Source organism: Puntigrus tetrazona, chromosome 7 (assembly GCF_018831695.1).
Source record: "Puntigrus tetrazona isolate hp1 chromosome 7, ASM1883169v1, whole genome shotgun sequence".
Taxonomy (NCBI): domain Eukaryota; kingdom Metazoa; phylum Chordata; class Actinopteri; order Cypriniformes; family Cyprinidae; genus Puntigrus; species Puntigrus tetrazona.
In genome coordinates, this window is record NC_056705.1 from 11,758,210 (window position 1) to 11,778,260 (window position 20,051).

The following is a 20,051-nucleotide window of genomic DNA, read 5'->3' on the forward strand; positions in this document are numbered from 1 at the left end:
GAGAACGGGCCAGGTGACAGGCTTCAATTACTCCCGGCCATAAGATGCATGCAAAATATCACTCAGATGGTCACTGATAAACGTCCGACAAAATCCGCGCATCAAAAATCGCTGTTTTGCTCACTTTTAGCGCGTGTCGTTTGGGTGCTATTGTGAATGTGACATTTTGAACGCGAAGTCCTTAACACCGACACTTAACCTGAAAAAAAGGAATCTCCCGTGCGCTTTGATAAATGTCTCTTAAACTAGAGGATCTCCTGCACAATGGAGGATGTCATGAGCACCGAGGGAAGTCAGATTGCTATTGCAGGGCTATATAGATGTTAAAGTGCACGAACGTGTTCGAACCAGATCCCTCACGGAAGGAGACTCTTGTGATACTGCTGTTGGATCTGATTTCCCAGGTCTCAAAGTGGTTGTTTTTTTTTACAGTCCAATCAGGACTGACGGGTTAAAGACTTCACCCCAGGCTGCTCTGTGTATGAACACATGCAGGTTGAGCTAATACGATCTCCTTTGCTCTGTTCATGACAGCACTTTGATAATGGAGAGACAGGCTTGTCACATTACATCATATGTGTCACGCTGAAATGAATATGCTCTTTAGTTAAAAAGGCGCTGACATGTGATTGACATTGTGCTTACAGCAACTGTAAAGCTATTGAGATTTATATATAATCATCTGACAAAAGATGGACGTGCTGTAAATCATTTCACTTGCGAAAATGTGAAATCTGAAGGCATTTATAGTATTTATTTTTTGTTTGGTATTTGCACAGTTGTTGGTTTTTGTTCACAAAAACAATGGTTTTGCTTTAGTAGACCTTGATGTTCCTCTCCAACACAGTACATAATACAGTAGCTGTCAGATCACAAATGCTTTATATCATCTGGTCTTGTTTACATTGAAACACACACACACACATTTTGCAGTTTTAAAGTGTGAAGTCAGTTACAAGATTATCTTAAAACAGATTACCTCATTTTCTGTTTTTTTAAACTACCATTCATAAAGGATGTTGTTTTGCATTCAAATTTTCAAATTGTTTTAATTTTTAAAGATTTCTGTTGATTGAACAAATTTTTATTCCTTGATATATTACCCAGATTTCATCAGCGATAAAAAAGAAAGAATTATCTTCAGCCTAGAAAAAAAAGTTATTTTGTCAAATTTAAGTTTGAATTAGAATTGTTGACTTATATATTAATATAATGTAATATAGTATAATATAAAGATTTATTTTAAATTAAAAAAAAAAAAAAAATAATAATAATAATAATATATATATATAAAATCCCTCTTTAATTTTCATTTAATTTATCTCTTCATATTTTATATGAATATATAATGTGTTAATTATTACAAACCATACTTCCTTTAAAGTGATCATCCTTTTTACCTTTAAAATGTCAGACATCAAATATGTGTCATCAGTTTAGTCTTAACTCTCCTCTTAACTTTCTTTCCAGTTCCCTCTCTTTCTCATCCCCCTCTTTCTTCCCCCCATATGCTGCCCTTTTCCTAAAACCCCTCCAGGCTCTTGTTCATGGGGTGGGGGTTGTGTTTATGTGAGGGTGTGTGTGTGTGTGTTTTGGGGAAGGGGGTGGTTGGTTTAGCCTCCTCCCTCTTCACCAAACAGTCCAGCGCACCGGCACAAACTTCAGCCACTCACGCACCGAAGAGTAGAATACAGATTATACTCCAGCAGAGAAACGCATGCAAAACACATTCATAACCTCACACGCTAATGCAAACAAACATCTCAGAGAGTGTGTATTTCCCACAGGATCTCACCTGTGTTTTAGGCAAATTCAACATCTGATGGATTTTTAACACTGGAAGGTATGTCAGTCATTATTGTCAACTTGTATTATTAATGCTTTTTAAAAAAAAAAAAAAAAAAAAAGTTAAAGAAATTACATTTAAAGTAAGTTTAGGTTTAGGTCTGTTTCTGTTTAGTGTAATCTTAGTATTTAGTGTAGTTTTCTTAGTATTACCAAATGTTCGATGCTTGAATTTGGATTGCAAATATGATTGTGTGTAATGTTAGCAGAATATGTGCAAATGTTAGTAAAATATGTGGGAAATAAAATCCAGGTCATATCTGACCACAAAAAAAAAAAAAAAATAATTTTTATTGTAAATAAAATTTATATGCATGCATTTTATTATGCTATATACAAGCAACTTTTTAAATGCACATTAAGCACTGATTTAATGGCAATTAAATGTAATGACAGTTTAAATGAAACCTAGACATTTTTTTGTGAGATTCACTTAAATACTCTCAGAAATATGGAGGGAAATTGAGAGTTGGAGGTAAGCGGAGGTGGTCTTAGCAGAGATGTTGCACCGTTAGCTGTCAAGGTTTTTGGCAAACTATAAGGCCACGGTACTCCAGCAGCTCCTTCTCAATATGATGTGACAGTGTTTTACACAAAGAGGCACTGTACCGCTCACTAACAGACACACAAGTGTCTTTTCCTTGAGCGTGAAGGCTGGGGAGCTTATTCCAGAGTCCGGTGGGAACCGTAGCAGAGTGAGTGACTGCAAGCAGCGAGGAATCTAGTGACAGGGCAAATATTTGGAAGAGTATCCGATTTTGTTTTAGTTACGTGAGGGTTTTTCTCTAGGTAGCCCTTTCAGCCGTCTAAAGCTCATAGATGACGGTGAACTAACGAACGGATAAAGAAGCAAGTAATGTCGCTCGAGTGAAATCCGCAGGCACACATCTGGTATTATTGGACAGCAGTAGATAGCTGATGGTTGATGAGAGTTGTTACACTTTGTTGGATGCTTTTTATCATCTGTACAAGAGTGTTATGTCTGTGTGTGTGTATGGGCGCTCTTTGTTCATGTATGTGTGATTATCACTTACGATGTCAAGTCTTGTCTGAAGACATGATGGATCATTTTCCTTTTTTCGGAGCGACTGTGAATCATTGACCCCACTAACCCCATGCTACACACACACACACACACACACACACACACACACACTTCCTGTTGCCTGATTTAAACCAGCGGAGGGTTGGATGTCAGGAGGGCTCTATTAGTTGAAAGACTGTTTAGATTAGCTTCTGACCATCTTTGACCAAATGATCATTACTAGTTCTGCTGCCCCCCTTTGAACATCTGAATAACAAAACTACGATGAATATTATTCTCTGCATTTTTATTTTTATTTATGCAAGTTATATGCTGGCCAACATTAGTAGCAAAGATTTGATAATATAATGTAATATAATTAGTCCCGTTAAACAATTCATAGCAAAATACACATTTTTGTTCACAAAATATATGTATGTGTACTGTGTATATTTATTATGTATGCATAAATACACATACAGAAAATATTTACATGTATATGTTTATATTCTATATTCTCTAAATATTCTATATTCTCTATATTTAACATATGAATAGCATTTTTTTATATATATATATATATATATATATATATATATATATATATATATATATATATATATATATATATAAATACACAGTACACACATATGTGTGTGTGTATATATATATATATATATATATATATATATATATATATATATAAATGTATATATATTTTTACAGTACAAGAATTGTGATCACTTTTTATTTCATTATTATTATTTTATCATTTTATTCTGGAATCATGTTATATTATATTAATATATTTACATTCACATTCACGTACGTACACACACACACACATTATATTATTTTATATCATAGCATATTATATTATATTTTGTTGTTTAGTGATTTCCTTTGATTTAATGACTGTAGTATTATTTATAAATGTATTTAATTATTTTTCATTTAAAAATTAAATGAGAACTAACTGCACATTACAGTCGGTGGCTATGCATCTGTGAACAGTTTTTTCTTTTGATGTATTTTTTTAATTGGATGAGTAATGTAGTATCTCTCTGTGTGTGTTTGTGTTTTCTTAGGTACATGACGGATGGGGGATTGAGTCTGTATACGCGACGATTGAACCGCTTACCGGATGGAATGGCGATGGTACGGGAAAGTCTGCAGCGTAACGCCTCGACCGGTCAGGGAGACGCAGACAGGTACCCAAACCTCTTTCTCTTCACCCCGATCATTAACAAATCTCGCAATCTATGCATACACAAAATGTGGGTTCACTTATTCATTTAAGGTATAATAATAATATCGGCTTGTGTTTTGCCTGAATATAGCTGGCTCGGTTTTACGGGCTGCTGTAGGTCTATATTAAGTTCTGTGGGGGGAAACCCTGTATGGAGGTGGCTCTGGTGGATGATGGCACGCTCCATTACAGAAAAGAAAAGAAAAAATAGGTCTTCTGTTGAGTTGAGCTTACACACTCCGCTAGCTTTCAAAAAAAAGAAAACGGCTGAATTGGTGGCTTGTCACCACAACCCTCTCCGTTGCAGATCTAGGTTGTAGGTTGTGGGTGTAACCCAGCGGCTGCGACTGCCCCTCTTAAACTATCATATTTAATTAGCATGTGTATTTATATGCGTTTGAGTCATTTAGCTGGCGGAGGGACGCATGTGTGCGTGAGATGCCTGCTAATTCAGATATTACATCACCACGTTTGGAGGGGAAAGTAACATTTAGACTGGAAAATATCGGAAGATTGGGTGTTTTCGTGCTGCCCATATTTTATATCCGGATCAGTTTTGAGGTAAATCATATCAAGAGGATTTCCTAAGAGTTCTCTAATGCTCTATTTGTTTTACGGACTAAACTTTCATTCTGCTAATATCGCTCATCCAATGGAAACTCAGCTGTCATTTGACTATTGCCCAAACAATATCACACATTAGATGTGTTTCATTTGAACTTAAGTGGACTGCGTAGTGGACTTCACAGGGTATTCTGCCATCTTAAGTGAGATCCCATTCCGAAGGGAACAAACTTGTTTAGTTTAAAGGGCACTACGAGTGGCATAGGGAATAAGGGAACTTCAGTACATCACTTTACAAAACTTAATATAATTATTATTAACTTCAACAGATATTGCATGCTTAAGGAGTAGGGAGCAGTGAACACTGTGTAGGGACCCTGCCAATCGGAACGCAATTTATTTATAAATATATTTACATGCCAGCAAGTTTTTGACAGCCAGTTAATTCAAAAATGACTAAATAAAAAAATCTAAATCAGTATTAAAACTCTCAGTATTAGTCTCCTGAAGGTTTTTTTTTTTTTTTTGAATGTTGTCTGTAATACTAAAATCTAAATTAATCTAAATCTAAAAGTATATCTCATGTATGTTAGAATCTCTATTTAGTAGGTTTTTAAATATTTCATCACTAATTAAATTGATATATTTATATATTGATATTTAATTATAAATTGATATTCAAGAAAATATAAAATACAATTATTTTTGTTTATTTTTAATCCTTTCAAATGTGTAATATTTAATGTCTACTTTTTAACTTTGCAGTCCTTGCGTTGCGTGAAATAGAGTCAGAGCGTGTAATTTCGTAATCCTCAGTTTTGCGCGACACTTTGACATTATGACATTTGACACGTGACGTATCGTCTCATTCGTATAGACAAAACGCAAATGTAAAAACAATCCAGCCCATCTGATTTGAATTCTCCTCTCTTCGCTAGAACAAAGGAGCTTGTCTCTGTGTTGGACCATTTGCATGGATCTGTTAAAAACAGATGCTTTTGAACACAATTGAGAGAATCGCCTATTATATGATAGCATTTGACCATTGAGCACTACGTAACTGCTGCCAGTGTTTATAATTGAATATTGAGGGGTATACTGGGAAGGGTTCCTTAGATATTTCCCCCCTCACAGTCTTGTTAGGACTTGACCACAGGACGAGCACATGGGGGAATTCCTCTCTATCTTTATAGTCCCGTCCCCTTGTTTTCTCCCTGTGCCCCACAGACTCTGCACATCAGAGGAAATGAACAGCACAGCGATGAAATGATATAATATGGGTGTTTCATGCACCATAAAAAGCCTCCCTCTATTTTGGACAGTTCCCTTTCTCCTTTTCTGAGAACAAGCCCCCTCCAAGGCGCTGAGGATGTTGTGGTTAACCTCCAGCCTCTAAACATCTACCGCTGTCTCTGCTGTCCTGAAACACATCCATTACTCTCTCTCTCTCTCTTTGTTTCTCTCTTTTGACCAGTTCTATCTGTTATCTTTCCCTTTTTGTTCTGCAAGCCGATCAGACCACATTAGTGCGTTTGCTTCCTTTGCTCAGAGCAGAGCAGTCAGTTTAATCATGAGAGCTTCTTTATGAATGCAATATCAGTTCTTGTTCTTGTTCTTCCCAGTTTGTAATATTGGAAAGACAGCTTTGCTGTGGCACAAATGTTTTGGCTGTTAAAGCAACCCATTTTGACTTGACTTAGAGTATGTAAAGGCAGCATCTTCTACAAACTCGTAGCACTTAGTTTTTCCACTTGCAATTCTAATCATGATTTATTGCACACAACATTTAGTATTGTAGTTTTTTCATTGCTCTCATATTCACTCACACCCTTAATAATACCTTAAAAAATGAAAATAGGAAACGTTTAATGCCATTAGTTTAAGTACTATAACTAAAAACAGGATATGGCTTCATATGAAATTGTCATATCTCTATTTTGTTTGTTGGATTCTCAGGCCACAAGATATCTTTACGAAGAGATTTATATTATTCACAGCTCATCTAATTAACCATGAATCATTACGGTGTTTTCTAGTGTCTTAATGAGAGGAGAACATTTCAAAAGTCCCTGGGGCGTCCTGCTTTAAATAACGCTTCTTCTGGCAGGCGTGTAGATAAAAGGGAGAGAGATAACACGAGAGAGGCCCTGGGAACGACACAGCCGTGTTTCTCCACCACATGTTTGAGTGTAAGAGGTTTAAGGTCAGAACACTTCAAATGACCCCGGTCAGGCATTCAAACGGCAGTGACCAGCCAAAGACCCTCAGCTGGCTCTCAGCTCTAGCGCACACTTCTCAGGCCGGAGTGAAGGACAGAGAGAGTTGATCTGGACAGAGAGAGCTGCTTACGTTTTCCTGAGCAGGTGCGGAGGATCACTGATAGGGAGCTGTGTGAGTGTGATCGTCTTGTGCGATACTGTGGGATCCTTCTGTCTTTTGTTCCAGCACACCTGGGTATAAGGGCCTCCCATCTCTCTCATCTGTATGTCTGGGTGTCCTGGACCGTCATCGAATGAAGTATTCATGGGCTTCTGATGTTATGGTGAAGAGCCTAAAACAGTTACACCAGCTGGAAGTTTAAAAGAAAAAAGAAAAAAAAAATTTAGACAAAAAAAATCAAGGGTGGGTTGAACTTTATAAAGTCTAGAACTTTTATCTCTAGAACTTTGTTATTGTAGAAAACATTTTGTTTTGTAAGAAATGTACACTTTTTAGGTTTTTAGCATCATAAATATTCAGTTATTTGCTAAAACCAAAGTTAAAGTTAAAACCTGGATTTTTAGTTTCAATTTGTGGCATTTTACTGTCCCTCTTGATTTTTACTCTTTTGAAAAGACTATACCAGTTCATGGATCTTTGGGCTCAGTAAGGATGCATTAAATTGATCAAAAGTGAAGACTTTTACATTGTTACAGAATATTTCTATTTTTATAAGAAGTGTTTGTGTGTCTGCTTATTTGTTGGTGCGATGACTGTTATTATTATTATTATTTTATTGTATAATTTATGTTTTTTGGGGTCAATAATTGATCTAATCATCTTGGATCTTCTTTATTTCGCTGGATATGTTAAAATGTACAACAATAATCTAAAATGTTTAATATTTAGTAACTTGTGGAAAATCCTATAAAAAGTTAAAGAAATATTTTTAGATTGTAATAATATTTCACAATATTATTCCTTCAGATCACCTTTGCATTAAAAAAAACTTCTTTCGAAAAGCATTTAAAAAACTTTTGAACTGTAGTGTATTGATTAGAAGGCATTTTTAACGCTTGCATTTTCTCTTACGGCACTTGAAAAAGAGATTCCTCCCTGCCAGCCCACATCTGTCAAGATTCCCAGCGCATCAGAAAACCTTTAACGATCAAAATGTTTTCCAGTGACATAAGAGAAAATGCAAGCATTAAAAATGTCTTCTAATAAATACACTACAGTTTTTCAAATGTTTTCAAAGGTCCCCGCGAATTTCACACCTTTGCGACATTTAAAAAGCAGAGCGAGGAAGTAAAAGTGATGAGTTTTAGGTAGGTGGACTTCTGGTATTCAAGGTAATATATCAGGGTTTTCTTGGATGCTATGGTTATTTTTAGAAAAGAAATAGAGCTGGTAGTAAAGTACAAAGAACACGTCACCATTCCTTCTGCATATATGCTGATTATTTGAGATACATTTAACAGATGGATCGGCCTCTGCTCTTCTCAGTGTAAATGGATACAGCGTAACATAAACTCCAGTTATGAGGAGTGTTTCATGTGTGCATGTCTCTGTGTTTATGTTCCTTTAACCCTAAGAGTCTGCAGATTTTAAGTGTGATTACACACACACATTACAGGTAACTGGATCAACGTGATGATCATGTTTAAGCATTCAAAGCAGGCAGACCTTATGACCAGAGACAGAGAAATGCTGGGCATCTCACACACGCGATTCTTTCAGGCCACGATGAAAGCTCTGTTGCTAAGGAAAGTCGGGCAGATGAGAGACTGTGTGTGTGTGTGTGTGTGTGTGTGCTGGGGGATGGTGCTATACATCATCTCTAGGTGCTAAATTCAATACATGTGTGTTTATGTAGGTGGCTAGGTGCTGGACTTAAAGTGTTAGCCAGAGCGAGAGAATCATTGAAAATGTATTGTATTCATCTAAAAATCTATAATTTTTCAACTGGACTTCAATATAAAATCTCATAACTGTAGCAAAGAACTTTTTGGGGGATTTATATATATATATATATATATATATATATATATATATATATATATATATATATATATATATATGTTAAGTGCCTTGAAGTAATTCTTCTGTACATTAATTTGTCCTTGCACTCATCTTTTTTTTCTATGGTTTGATCTTGTAGTCATTCTTTTCCATACGTGAAAAGTGATATAAAAGCGCCAAAACATAGTTCGGAGGCTATATTTCAAGTCCTGTGTTGTTTTGATATGTCATACCAGGTGTGCCGTCAGTGATGAGACATGAAAACCAGTTATGGTTATCGATGACAAACCTGGCACAACGCATTTATTTGTAGGAAAACTTAGATTTGATAGGAACATTTTTAGCAAATAAGGGCTTAAATTCTTCACATGTAGCTCTTACGTGGTTTGCTAGTCCCAAACAATGTGCTTCGCCTCAAATTAATAGCAAATATTAAACAGGCATTAAACGATCTTTATTAACCAAACTTTTTGGACGGAAGATTCAAAAGATTCAAAAGATTCAGTTCAAACTGGCTGTGTATTTGAACAGATCTGTCGAAGTCTGATGGAGAAGAGACCTTTTGGTGAAATGCATGTAAAAAGGGGGGAAAAACGATAACCACAAGCGAAAGAATAAAAACAATGTTGACCTCTCACTGTTTAGTGGTCAGAAGGAGCTTTGTCATTCTTCTGCCGCAGAGCTGAGCATGGAAAGGTCTGGAATGCCCCAAAATGTTTGGGAGCGTAACGGTCTTCTTCCAGGCCTGCCAGTTAACCTACTCCACCCCAAACACACACGCTCGCCTGGTTTAACCCCAACTCCTTCCTTCCCTGCGCTAAGGTTTATAGCAGGGGTCATCAAACTTGATCCTGGATGGCCGGTGTCCTGCGGTGTTTAGCTCCAACTCGCCTCAGCACACCTGCCTGGAAGTTTCTAGTATACCTAGTTAGCTGCTTCAGGTGCGTTTGATTAGGGTCGGAGCAAAACTCCCTCCAGGACCGAACTTGGTGACCCCTGGTTTATTGCGTCGATACCAGATTGGGAGCGAGGGATTTGAGAGGCGGTTAAAAGCAGCATATTCCACATCTTAATGCATGCAAAATATAAATGTCTAATGTTCTTTATCCTGATTTCATTTGTTCGTTCGTTTATTCACAGGTTTCCTGATCTGTTAAATTAGCTTTTGGTTGCGATGAGCGAAAATCATATCACGTCACATGGTATAATGCTGCAAGATCGCATTAGATTTATGAAGAAAAAACAAAACAAAAACGGAAAGCAGACTGAAAATTCATATTCAATGTCATTATTTTGTTACATATTCGACTTTTATATTTATATATCCAACAATGGTCTGTTATTTATATATTCCACATAATAGGAGGACTATAGGAAAATGTAATGGTTTAAAATGTTTTATTGATGATGATGATAATAGTAATGTTTACATTTAAATACTTGGCAAATAAATTTTGAAGATCACTTTATTTTGATAACTTTATTTTGAGTTCTGTGTATTATATATCTAACAGTACAATACTACAGAATAGAAAGGACAGATTTTTACTGATTGCATATAAATGCGGAAATGTTGTCTTATTTTTTAAATGTTTTACATATTTATAAATAAAAATTATTTTCTCTTATACAATAAATGTATAGTATGAAAAACTATTGTAAATTCTATATACTTTAATCTATATGATACTATGTACTAGGCTTCCCTTTGGGGAAATCAATGTGTTTTTGAATTTTGAATTTAATCATGGGAAAAGGTGTTTACACTCTTGCCGGCGGCTGAGAGCATTATCAAATTGGCTGCATTATTTAATAAACAAACATGCAATGCGCGGGAATACAGTGTGAAACTTTTAATGATGCTCTAAATCTTAGTTATCCAGTTTCCTGAATGACCATTATGTCTGTTTAGAAGATAGAAAACAGTCCTAGATATGTGTGCGTGCTGAAGCTGCTGACGTCACCCCTGCAGGTTTCAGTGGAGGATTCGGTTCTCAGGGAGAAAGGCAGGCTGCGGTGGGCTGTTGTGGAGGTGCTGTTTAAAGCGGGCCGGCTGGTTAGCCTGCTGGGCCGCTGGAGACGGTAATGGCAGGGTAGCAAGCCAGAGAGAAGCCCTCATTCAAGCTACACTCAAAACGCTGATCTCTAATTAGCATCCTAGACCCAGTAGGGTGGTTCCTGCATGTGCGCGTATGTGTGTGTGAAAGAGAAAAAGAGTGGGGTTTTTTTTGTGTAAATGTGTGCTGTTTTTTGTCTCCGTGACCTCCATTATCACTCTCTCTTTGTCCTCCTCGGCTCTGTTTGGATGCGTGTGAATGTGAGTGAGCGTTTCTCTTGATCTACCAGGGATCTGCAGGGTTAAAACGTCCCTCTCAAGGATCAGATTACCAGAGAAAAACTCAGACAGAGAGAGAGAGAGAGAGTGACAGGAGGCAGAGGTTTGAAGGGATACATGAATTGTCGTGCAGGAAGGAGTGAGGAAGTAATACAGCGAGAGAGTTTATTTTTTTTTTGCGTTTAAGATCATGAGGCACTTTTTCCCTGAAATCAATCTCATTATTTCCACCCCGACTACTGGCATCTATGGCAGCCACGGACATCGAGTCAGGTAGAGTGAGTTACATCTCTTAGAAAAACGATGCCTGAGTGGATGTTTATGTGTGTTCTTTAAATTAATGCCTGATTTATAAATCCTTCCGTCTGGGTGTTAGCCAAACAAAGTGTGTTTCAGATTTGTAGTTCATAGGAAAGTGTGTGGGTCATCTTTTAAGGCTGATTTTGGTTTAAATTGGGTTTTTTCAAAGACTCAAAGCCCGAGAAATCAGTCCTTAGACTTCTCATTCCACACGTCACTCTTCTAGAGAAAGTTTAGATGAGGAGTCAACGTGCAACAAAGAAAGAGAAAAGGACAGCAAAAGAAAGTATGGCGATTCATTTTCATGCACTCTCTAGATAGATAGATCAGTTCCCTGATAGATAGGCTAGATCTAGTCCTCTGTGACTGATAGGGGTTAAAGGTCACTTGTAACGTTGCGTGGTTTGTGTGTGTTTGTGTTTTCTTTTGTTGTCATAGTACGGTCTGAATGATGGTGGCCACCCGGGAGTGAGAGGATGGTGTTAAACACAGTTATCAGTTACCCTGGTTAGCCACTACGACCCTGAACAGATCCAAAAATGTACAGTAAATGTACAGTATTAAAAGCCTATCATGTGTGGGCTTCACAGACCTGTGATGTGGTTCAAAAATCACTGCTAATGCTCTTTTTTTACTCCGAAGAGGTTTCTTTAAATTGTTTCTGATGAACAGAACTTAATAACACGCTCCATAACATTCGTACTGTATCCTTGGAAACAGAGGGTCGGATGATGTCCAAAGGTTTTTAAAAACTCTTGTTTCTTTCTGTCTTTCAGTTGGGACGACAGTAGTTCAGTCAGCAGTGGCATCAGTGATGCTGTTGATACTGATGACATCAACACCAGCTCCTCTATAAGCTCTTACGCCAACACCCCCGCCTCGTCCCGTAAGGCTCAGAACGGACAGGTATGACCCTCACACATTTGCATAAACGTACTCTTACGCATTCATTTATGAATACTCTGATTCTGTATCACATATCTGTGCATGCACCTGAAGTTTGGAGCTCATAAGCATCCTGACAACTGCATGTCAGTTAACTCTCATTTGAGGATTGGTACAAGTTAGGCTTTGGGTTAGTAGAGTAACTAGTAGAGTAGCTTGGCATGTACTTGTAAAGCACTTACAGCGCATCCGTTTTAATAAATGCTTGAGTTTCCACCAAATCGGCATTTCTCATTTATCTGCATCACTCGAGCTACATCTCAAACACAAAGAGGTTGGCCTGTCTCTGGCCCACTTTTTACTTCGTGTGAAACCCCTTTCTCTTTCTGTTTACTTGAAACCAACTCTCACATTCCCCTGCTTAAAATCCTCATAAAGGGCTAAATAGGTGCTGTTGATCCATTGACAGTTGAGTCAATATTTAAGCTCAAGCAATTGACATGCCACATCACAATAAAACATTGGAACAAATATGAGGTCTAAAACAAATAGGTTTGACTCGAGCTTCACTTCTGCATTCCTCTGGACTGTGATTTGTAATTATATCGATATGGTAAGCTTGGTAAGTGTGGGTGGAAAAAAACCCTACAAACTCAAAAACCACCAAATCTACTGCCTTGTGCTGTTTGTTGTTTTATTGCAGATGTGTTCATTTCAAAATATAATTAAACAGGCAATTATAAGTAAATATGCTGATGACAAAACATTTGAAGCATAATTCCACTAAAAAGTTGTTAGAGTTATTAAGCAGACAGTCTACTATACTCTAGTTGACATTTACTGTTAGTAGAATGTATGGATATCTATAAATGATTAAATAAAGAATTATTTTCTAGACAAGCAAAAATCATTTGTCTTGTTTTCAGGGCAAAAACAAGCAAAATAACCTGCCAGTGGGGTAAGAAAAATAATCTTATTTAAAAACAGAAAACAAGATTATTTTGCTTGCCCTATTGGCAGATCATTTTGCTTTTTTTTTTTTTTTTTTTGAACTCACTTATTTTTTCTGAAAAGATTATTTTGCTTGTCTTATTTCTCTAACAGATTTATTTTAACTTAATTTGTGCTTTTTGAAAAAATTTTTGAAAAAAAAAGTGTCAAAAAGCCCAGTCAAGTTTTTTTTTTTTTTTTTTTTGTTCGAATTTTCATTTCGGTGCATCCCTAGTAGAATGTCTAAAGTGGACTATTGAAATAAAATGTTACCAATTTATCTTGTTACCAATAAAAAATTGGTGCCTAATTCCTATAAATCAAGTAGTATTTGTATTTTTTAATATTGATTGATGCATAATGTTGACTGTTTGATTGTAGCCTCAGACAGATGCAGAGAAGCATTCAGCAGCCGAGCGCAGCACTGCTTGGTCCAGTGAGGAGGTTAAGATGAAGTCAGACGGGGGTTTGGATTGCGGCATCAAAATGGAGGCGGGACTGAAGTGGCGGCGGAACCCTTCAGACGTGTCTGAGGAGTCAGATAAGAGCAGCTCTGGACGGAAGAACGCACCTATCACTCAGACGGGCTCCTGGAGGAGGGGCATGAGTGCCCAGGTGGGCGTGACCTCGCCACGGACGAAGAGTACAACTGGTACCTCGGGCGTGATTAAGACACAAGGGACGGGTAGGTGTTCTCTTCCCAAAAGCGTTTTGAAAAGGCATGAAATGTACGTTCAAATCGGATGAGGTTGAATCAAATTCCGTGCTGCGTGTTTCACAGTGAATCGTGGCACTTTGCTCTATTACACACAAGCAGCTCGTGGTCCAGAGCTTTCAAGTCTCAGGTTGCAACTTTATGGTCTCATTTGCACTGAGAATGGGTGACAAAATTTTCACTCGTGGATAGCAACATTGCTCTAAAAAGTTGCCATGTGTATAGCCATCTTCAAAGCAGCTCTATTCACAGTAAACCTCACCTTTTGGAGTTTGAAGAAGTACTGTTAATTTTAGCTTTGCAATTGTACAGATGTGCTTTTATTAAATTAATTTCTTAAAAACTTATTAAAATGCTTATTTACAACAGTACATCCTATTTGTTATACACCTGGTTATTTTATTAGCATTTTAGTTAATTTTTTTCTTTTTAAATGATATTCACAATTTTGATCAGTTGTACAGTAAAATGCATTATCTTAGTTTTTCTCTTAAATAACTGCTTAACTAAATACTAGTGCTGTCAAACGATTAATCACGATACGGTTGCTTTTTTAAAATCATTTTACACTTTTCATTATCGTTATCATATTAAAGTCATTGTTCTTATTTTGTTTAATATATTCTTTGAGTAGTAATAATAATAATAAAAGTATTAAAGTATTATTATTATTATTATTATATAGTTATATTGGTCTACAATTAAAAACTGGCCAGACTGAGAAACCCTACACAACAAACCTGGAGCTTTTTTTCACAATTTTTATCAGAAAAATCGCTATTCAATTTCATGTAGCCCTAGTTTAATTTTATCGCACATTGACTACACACAGCGTTTTACTTTATCTTCAAGTTTTATGCATTATCGAACACTATAAATCCAGCTGTAACATTCTTTTGTCCGATAGGTAAAACGGATGACGCCAAGGTCTCCGAAAAAGGCCGCATGTCTCCCAGTTCCAACATCGTCCAGCATTCCTCCTCCGACGCCGGCCGAAGCAGCGGAGACGAAGCCAAGAAAACACCCTCAGGCCGAGTCCCCACAAGCACGTTCGGTTTCAAGAAGCCCAACGGCGTCCACGGCCCGGCCCCTGTCGTAAGCACCTCCAGCATCACTCTGGTGACAGCGAGCGGCGCCACCATCACCAGCGGCTCTGCCACCCTGGGCAAGATTCCCAAGTCCTCCGCCCTTCTGGTGGGTGGAAGGGGATCGTTAAAAGGGGCTATGGAGGCTTTGCTGCCCCCTCAGGAAGATGGCTACCTGTCTCCCAGTGCTCGCTCGACGCTGCAGTACAGAAGTCTACCTCGACCCTCCCGTTCTGGAGCCGCTGCCCGTAACGGAAACCGATCGTCCACAAGCAGCATCGAGTCAAGCTTGATCTCCCGGACGCCCGTCCTTACAGCCGTCGCGACCAGCAAACCCAGAGATTCTGGCACTAAAACCAACGGGCACTCACTTCAAGCCAATCAGACGGACAAAGAGAAGGGCGTGGCTTCAGAGATAGACAACCTGAGAACCAATCCGATCGTTCCGGGAGGTGGAGCTGCAACTATCCCACAGACAGCGAGACAGGGAAACAAGTACAGCGAGGTCTCCTCGCCAACATTGCGAAGGTACGAAAAAAGGGACAGGGGCTGCTTACCACACACAGAATCTTCAGCCTCGCAAATCAAAGTTTCCACTGGCGCTTCCTCAATTAATGGCTCCATTCGTCTTCTCCGGCCCCGTCTTGCATAGCCAAACATGTGAAAGAAGGAATGAGTTTTTGTAACCTCTTCCAGCTCCGTGATTAGGGTCTTTCTGAAGCTGTTTACATAACCTGCTTTATGGCGGTCACGGATCACGACTCTTCAGGGTGGCTCGCGTTTCCCTCTGCGCTGCTCGTGTTATTGATGAGCAAAGTGCTTTTAATCTTTTTTTTTTTTTTTTTTTTTTTTTGGATAGAACCGCATTTTTCTCTTTAGCTTCGGGGTTAAAAGGGACACAGTGAACATTAAAGGTTGGAAATAAAGAGAAATGGGACTACTTCGTAAGAGACATTTTTTTAAAACCTAAAAAAACGAACCTCTGCCTTTCCATTTTATTTTCACGTCTCTTTCAGAAATGAAAAAATCTGGATATCATGTCTACCTTTCTACCTGTACATTTCCGATTCTTTCCGTTTTGCTGCTGTTATCTGATTTACTGAATCTTTGTTTTTATTATATTCTCTGTTTCTCAGACTTTTTGGCGGTAAGGCTGCTAAACAGGCCCCGGTGACCTCCGCGGAGAGCATGAAAAACTCAGTGGTCATCTCCAACCCCCACGCTACCCTTGGACACACCCAGACGTCCGGCGGGCCCCTGGACTCCCCCTCTACAGTGCCAGGCAGCGGCGGCAGCAGTCCCCTGTACGGGGGACGAGGTGTCAGCATAGGGGGCAGCGAGCAAGCTTCGAGCCCCGGTTCGGTGTACTCAACGGGCACTGGGACCTGGGGCACCACCATCAGCAGCTCTTCGGCTCTCGGCTACCCCTCCGTCAGCAGCATGCACACCAGCAGCGAATCCATCGACATGTCAGTGGGCAGCGGCCATCACCGTGATGATGTCCACCCGGTTCTGATGAGGACGGGTAGTGCCAAAACAGGCATGTCGGAGAGGTGAGTCTGGGAGAGACTAGAAGTAAACTTTTGATTAAACTTTTTTATCTGTGAGACTGGTTTGGAATGAAATATTGTGTATTATAATTCAGAAATTGGAGTGGTCATCTGAATCAGATGTTGATTCTGAATTAGAACCAGCTCTTGATTCTGAAAAAGTAACATTTATACTGCAAGGTTTAATGGGGTAACCGCATTTTGATGTGTAAATCAATCTCCTATATGATTTTTCCTTTGTGTACAGAATCCAGAAGAGACATGACATTTGCAGTCATATTTCTCAATCAGAATCCCAGTCTGAATTAGAATTCTGAATTTGATTCAGATCTAATGGGAAAGTCCTATCCATTAAATTCAGTTAGTATTGTAAATCAGGAAACTGGTTACTTTTATTATTTTTATACTAATATAGTATATATTTTTTATTAGCTTGATAAATATTTTAATGTAATTTAGTTTTTTTATTCAATTAAAATAAGTTGATTTCAAATTTTTGTTAAAGAGTTTATTAATTTTTCCTGTAAAAAAAAAAAAAAAAAAATATATATATATATATATATATATATATATATATATATATATTTTTTTTTTTTATATAATAATAATAATAATTTTGATTTAGATTTTATTTATACTAAATAATTTGATGCTTGTTCATGTAATTTTATGAATTATCATTTATACTTTTAATTTGAAAGTTTAGTCTTTTTAATATAATAAATGCTTAGTGTTTGTTGCAAATCCCAGTCAGTGGTTAAACTTCATATTAATAGGTAAACTAAAATCAAACAAGTGATGTTCTATGACCGTGCTCAGAATAACAACACACTTCATTAAGTTGACAAACGTGATGCTGCAGTGTGGAAGCCTCTTGGGGTGTCTCTAATTCTGTATTCATCTCTTCTCCAATGCTCTGTTTGTCTATCAACCCTCTCCTCTCCCCTCTACTTTCCCCAAGTCCCCTCTCCTCTCCCTCTGCGAGTCCTAAATTCAGCCGTAACACATTGCCCCGGAAGCAAGACAGGTAAAATGTCCGATAGCTTTTGAAACGGCTTATGCTGCTTTTTAATAATGACGTGGCTTTGTGTCTTTGTGTTTGCGTATGTTTTAAAGACCCCATGCAATTGAAAATTAGGTTTTGTGGCTTTCGGGTCCGTGTCTCATTTAAATGCTAGTGAAAAAAAAAAACAAAAACAAAAAAGCATTTCCCGTCTGGAAAAACGTACCAAAACTAAGAAGCGTCTGGTGAGGTTTTGCAGGGCTGAGGCATAAACTTAATGCTACTGGCTATTAAAAAAAAAAAAAAGGACTTCCTGTTTCAATAGGAAATATATCAAGGTGATACAGAACTGCGATTGCCAAGCCATTTCATGGGGGCTTTAATTACACCTTTGTTGGCACTTGTTACTCTAGCGACACCTAGTGGCAAGGTTCATAACTTTCGACAATCAAAGCCAAAGACGGTTTGTTCGCTTTATGATTAATATGACAGCTCAAATCAAGACCATCTCTGTTTGGAGTTCTCAAAGGATAATCATCCTTAATAGTTCAATTATAATGGAATTAAAGCTTATTATCTGTCTGGACCAACCCCTCGTGACTGAGTAATCTCTACATGTTTCTCTCCTCCCTCGCTGTTTTCATTTCACCCGTCTCTCAGTGATTCCTGCAGTGATAGAAACACGCTTCCCAAGCAGGGATTCAAGTACAGGTGCATTTTTGTGGGAATATGCAGATCCTCACGTTCTCCTTTCTGTTCTGTCTCTTTCTCTCTCTTTGCACATGCTTCTATGTTTTATTATGCAGTGTGGCTACGGTTTTATTTTGGAGCACTGTTTTCTGTTGCCGTTTCAGTCTGAGCGCATGGCACTTGTCACTTTTTCTGCAGTTTTTTCACGTTATGGAGTACTATATGTAAAGTAGCAGGTTTTTTGGAAATGTGTGTTTCTCTTCCCGTGGTTTTATGACTTTTTTTCGTCTGCAGTGTGTAAGCACATCCAAATTTTAGCACAGCGTTTATTTGTAATTTCATTTACACTTTCAAGATACTGATGAATTCCAAATAATTCTGCACATTATGAAAATTAATGTTTTATTTATTGAAATATTTTTAATGCAATATATATATATATATATATATATATATATATATATATATATATATATATATATATATATATATATATATATATATATATATATACATATATATATAATATTAGGTGTGTTCTAAAATGTTAAAGATAAATATATTTTGATATATACTACCATTCAAAAGTTGGTGAGATTAAAAAATAAAATAAAAAACATTTCCAGCATCATTACTCCAGTCTTCAAGTTCAAAAGAGCAGCATTTATTCTACATCAAATTTTAATGATTTATTCTAAACTGCTTTAAGTGTCTTTCGGTCGATTTAATGTTGCTGAAAGTATGTAGTAATTTCTTTGAAATAAACTTTTGAACGTTAGTGTAAATATATACATTTTGGCAATAAAATACTAGAAATTAGAATATATAAAACAACTTTACACAGACTAAAATTACATTGATTGGTCAGGTTTCAGATCACAGTGTTTGTAACAGTGATATCTGAATGCTGGTATCTGATTGGATGGTCCTCTTCTCGCAGATATGCCCCTTCACCGCAGCTGCGTCAGGAAGAGGCACGTGATTGGCTGCGCTCACATTCGGCCGGTGGATTGCAGGACTCAGCCAGTAACTCTCCCTTCTCCACCGGCTCCAGCTTGACGTCACCGTCCGGAACACGCTTTAACTTTGCTCAGCTTGGTAAAAATAACCGTCTATATTCTGATTTACAATTATTCAAGTATTTTTCTCTGAAGTGCATTATGTATTACTTTTAGGCCTTACTTAAGTGTGTGCATTGCTTTAAATTAAAAAAAAATTGGTCCAACATGGTTTGTTTGAATATAAATTGAGTAAATGCATAATTTTGAGTTGTCGTGATTATGTGGCATTGTGTGTTATACAGGAAGCCCCACCACAGGTGCTCAGATTAATCTAGCCAGCCTGCGCAACAACAGCCTGACCAATCAGGACAACCCGCTGGACAGCCATGGCGATTCCCGTCTGCGCAACTCCTGCATGTCGCTGGATGAGAAGACGCGCACCATGAGCCGGTCGGGGTCCTTCAGGGATGGGTTCGAGGAAGGTAAGATAAATAATTATATTCGCAATAATATAAGAAACAAGTGTATTCGCTCTTCTTTACTTTGGAAAAGTTACATTTGATTCACGCAGCCATAATCCTCAAATCTACCATA

General features: G+C 37.7%; 1 protein-coding gene across 8 annotated transcripts in view; it reads left to right on the forward strand.

Moving 5' to 3' along the window:
* Positions 1–20,051, forward strand: part of nav2a (neuron navigator 2a) — a 171,841-nt gene that overhangs the window by 133,015 nt on the left and 18,775 nt on the right. For 5 of the 8 annotated variants that reach the window (XM_043243962.1, XM_043243963.1, XM_043243966.1 and 2 more), the window contains 9 exons: positions 3,958–4,080; positions 12,315–12,444; positions 13,795–14,098; positions 15,036–15,741; positions 16,350–16,766; positions 17,725–17,790; positions 18,427–18,477; positions 19,397–19,554; positions 19,760–19,939. In XM_043243962.1, coding sequence (XP_043099897.1) covers positions 3,958–4,080; positions 12,315–12,444; positions 13,795–14,098; positions 15,036–15,741; positions 16,350–16,766; positions 17,725–17,790; positions 18,427–18,477; positions 19,397–19,554; positions 19,760–19,939 — 2,135 coding nt within the window. The remainder of the gene's footprint in view (positions 1–3,957; positions 4,081–12,314; positions 12,445–13,794; positions 14,099–15,035; positions 15,742–16,349; positions 16,767–17,724; positions 17,791–18,426; positions 18,478–19,396; positions 19,555–19,759; positions 19,940–20,051) is intronic. The other 3 variants (XM_043243967.1, XM_043243969.1, XM_043243965.1) reach the window with 2 other exon arrangements.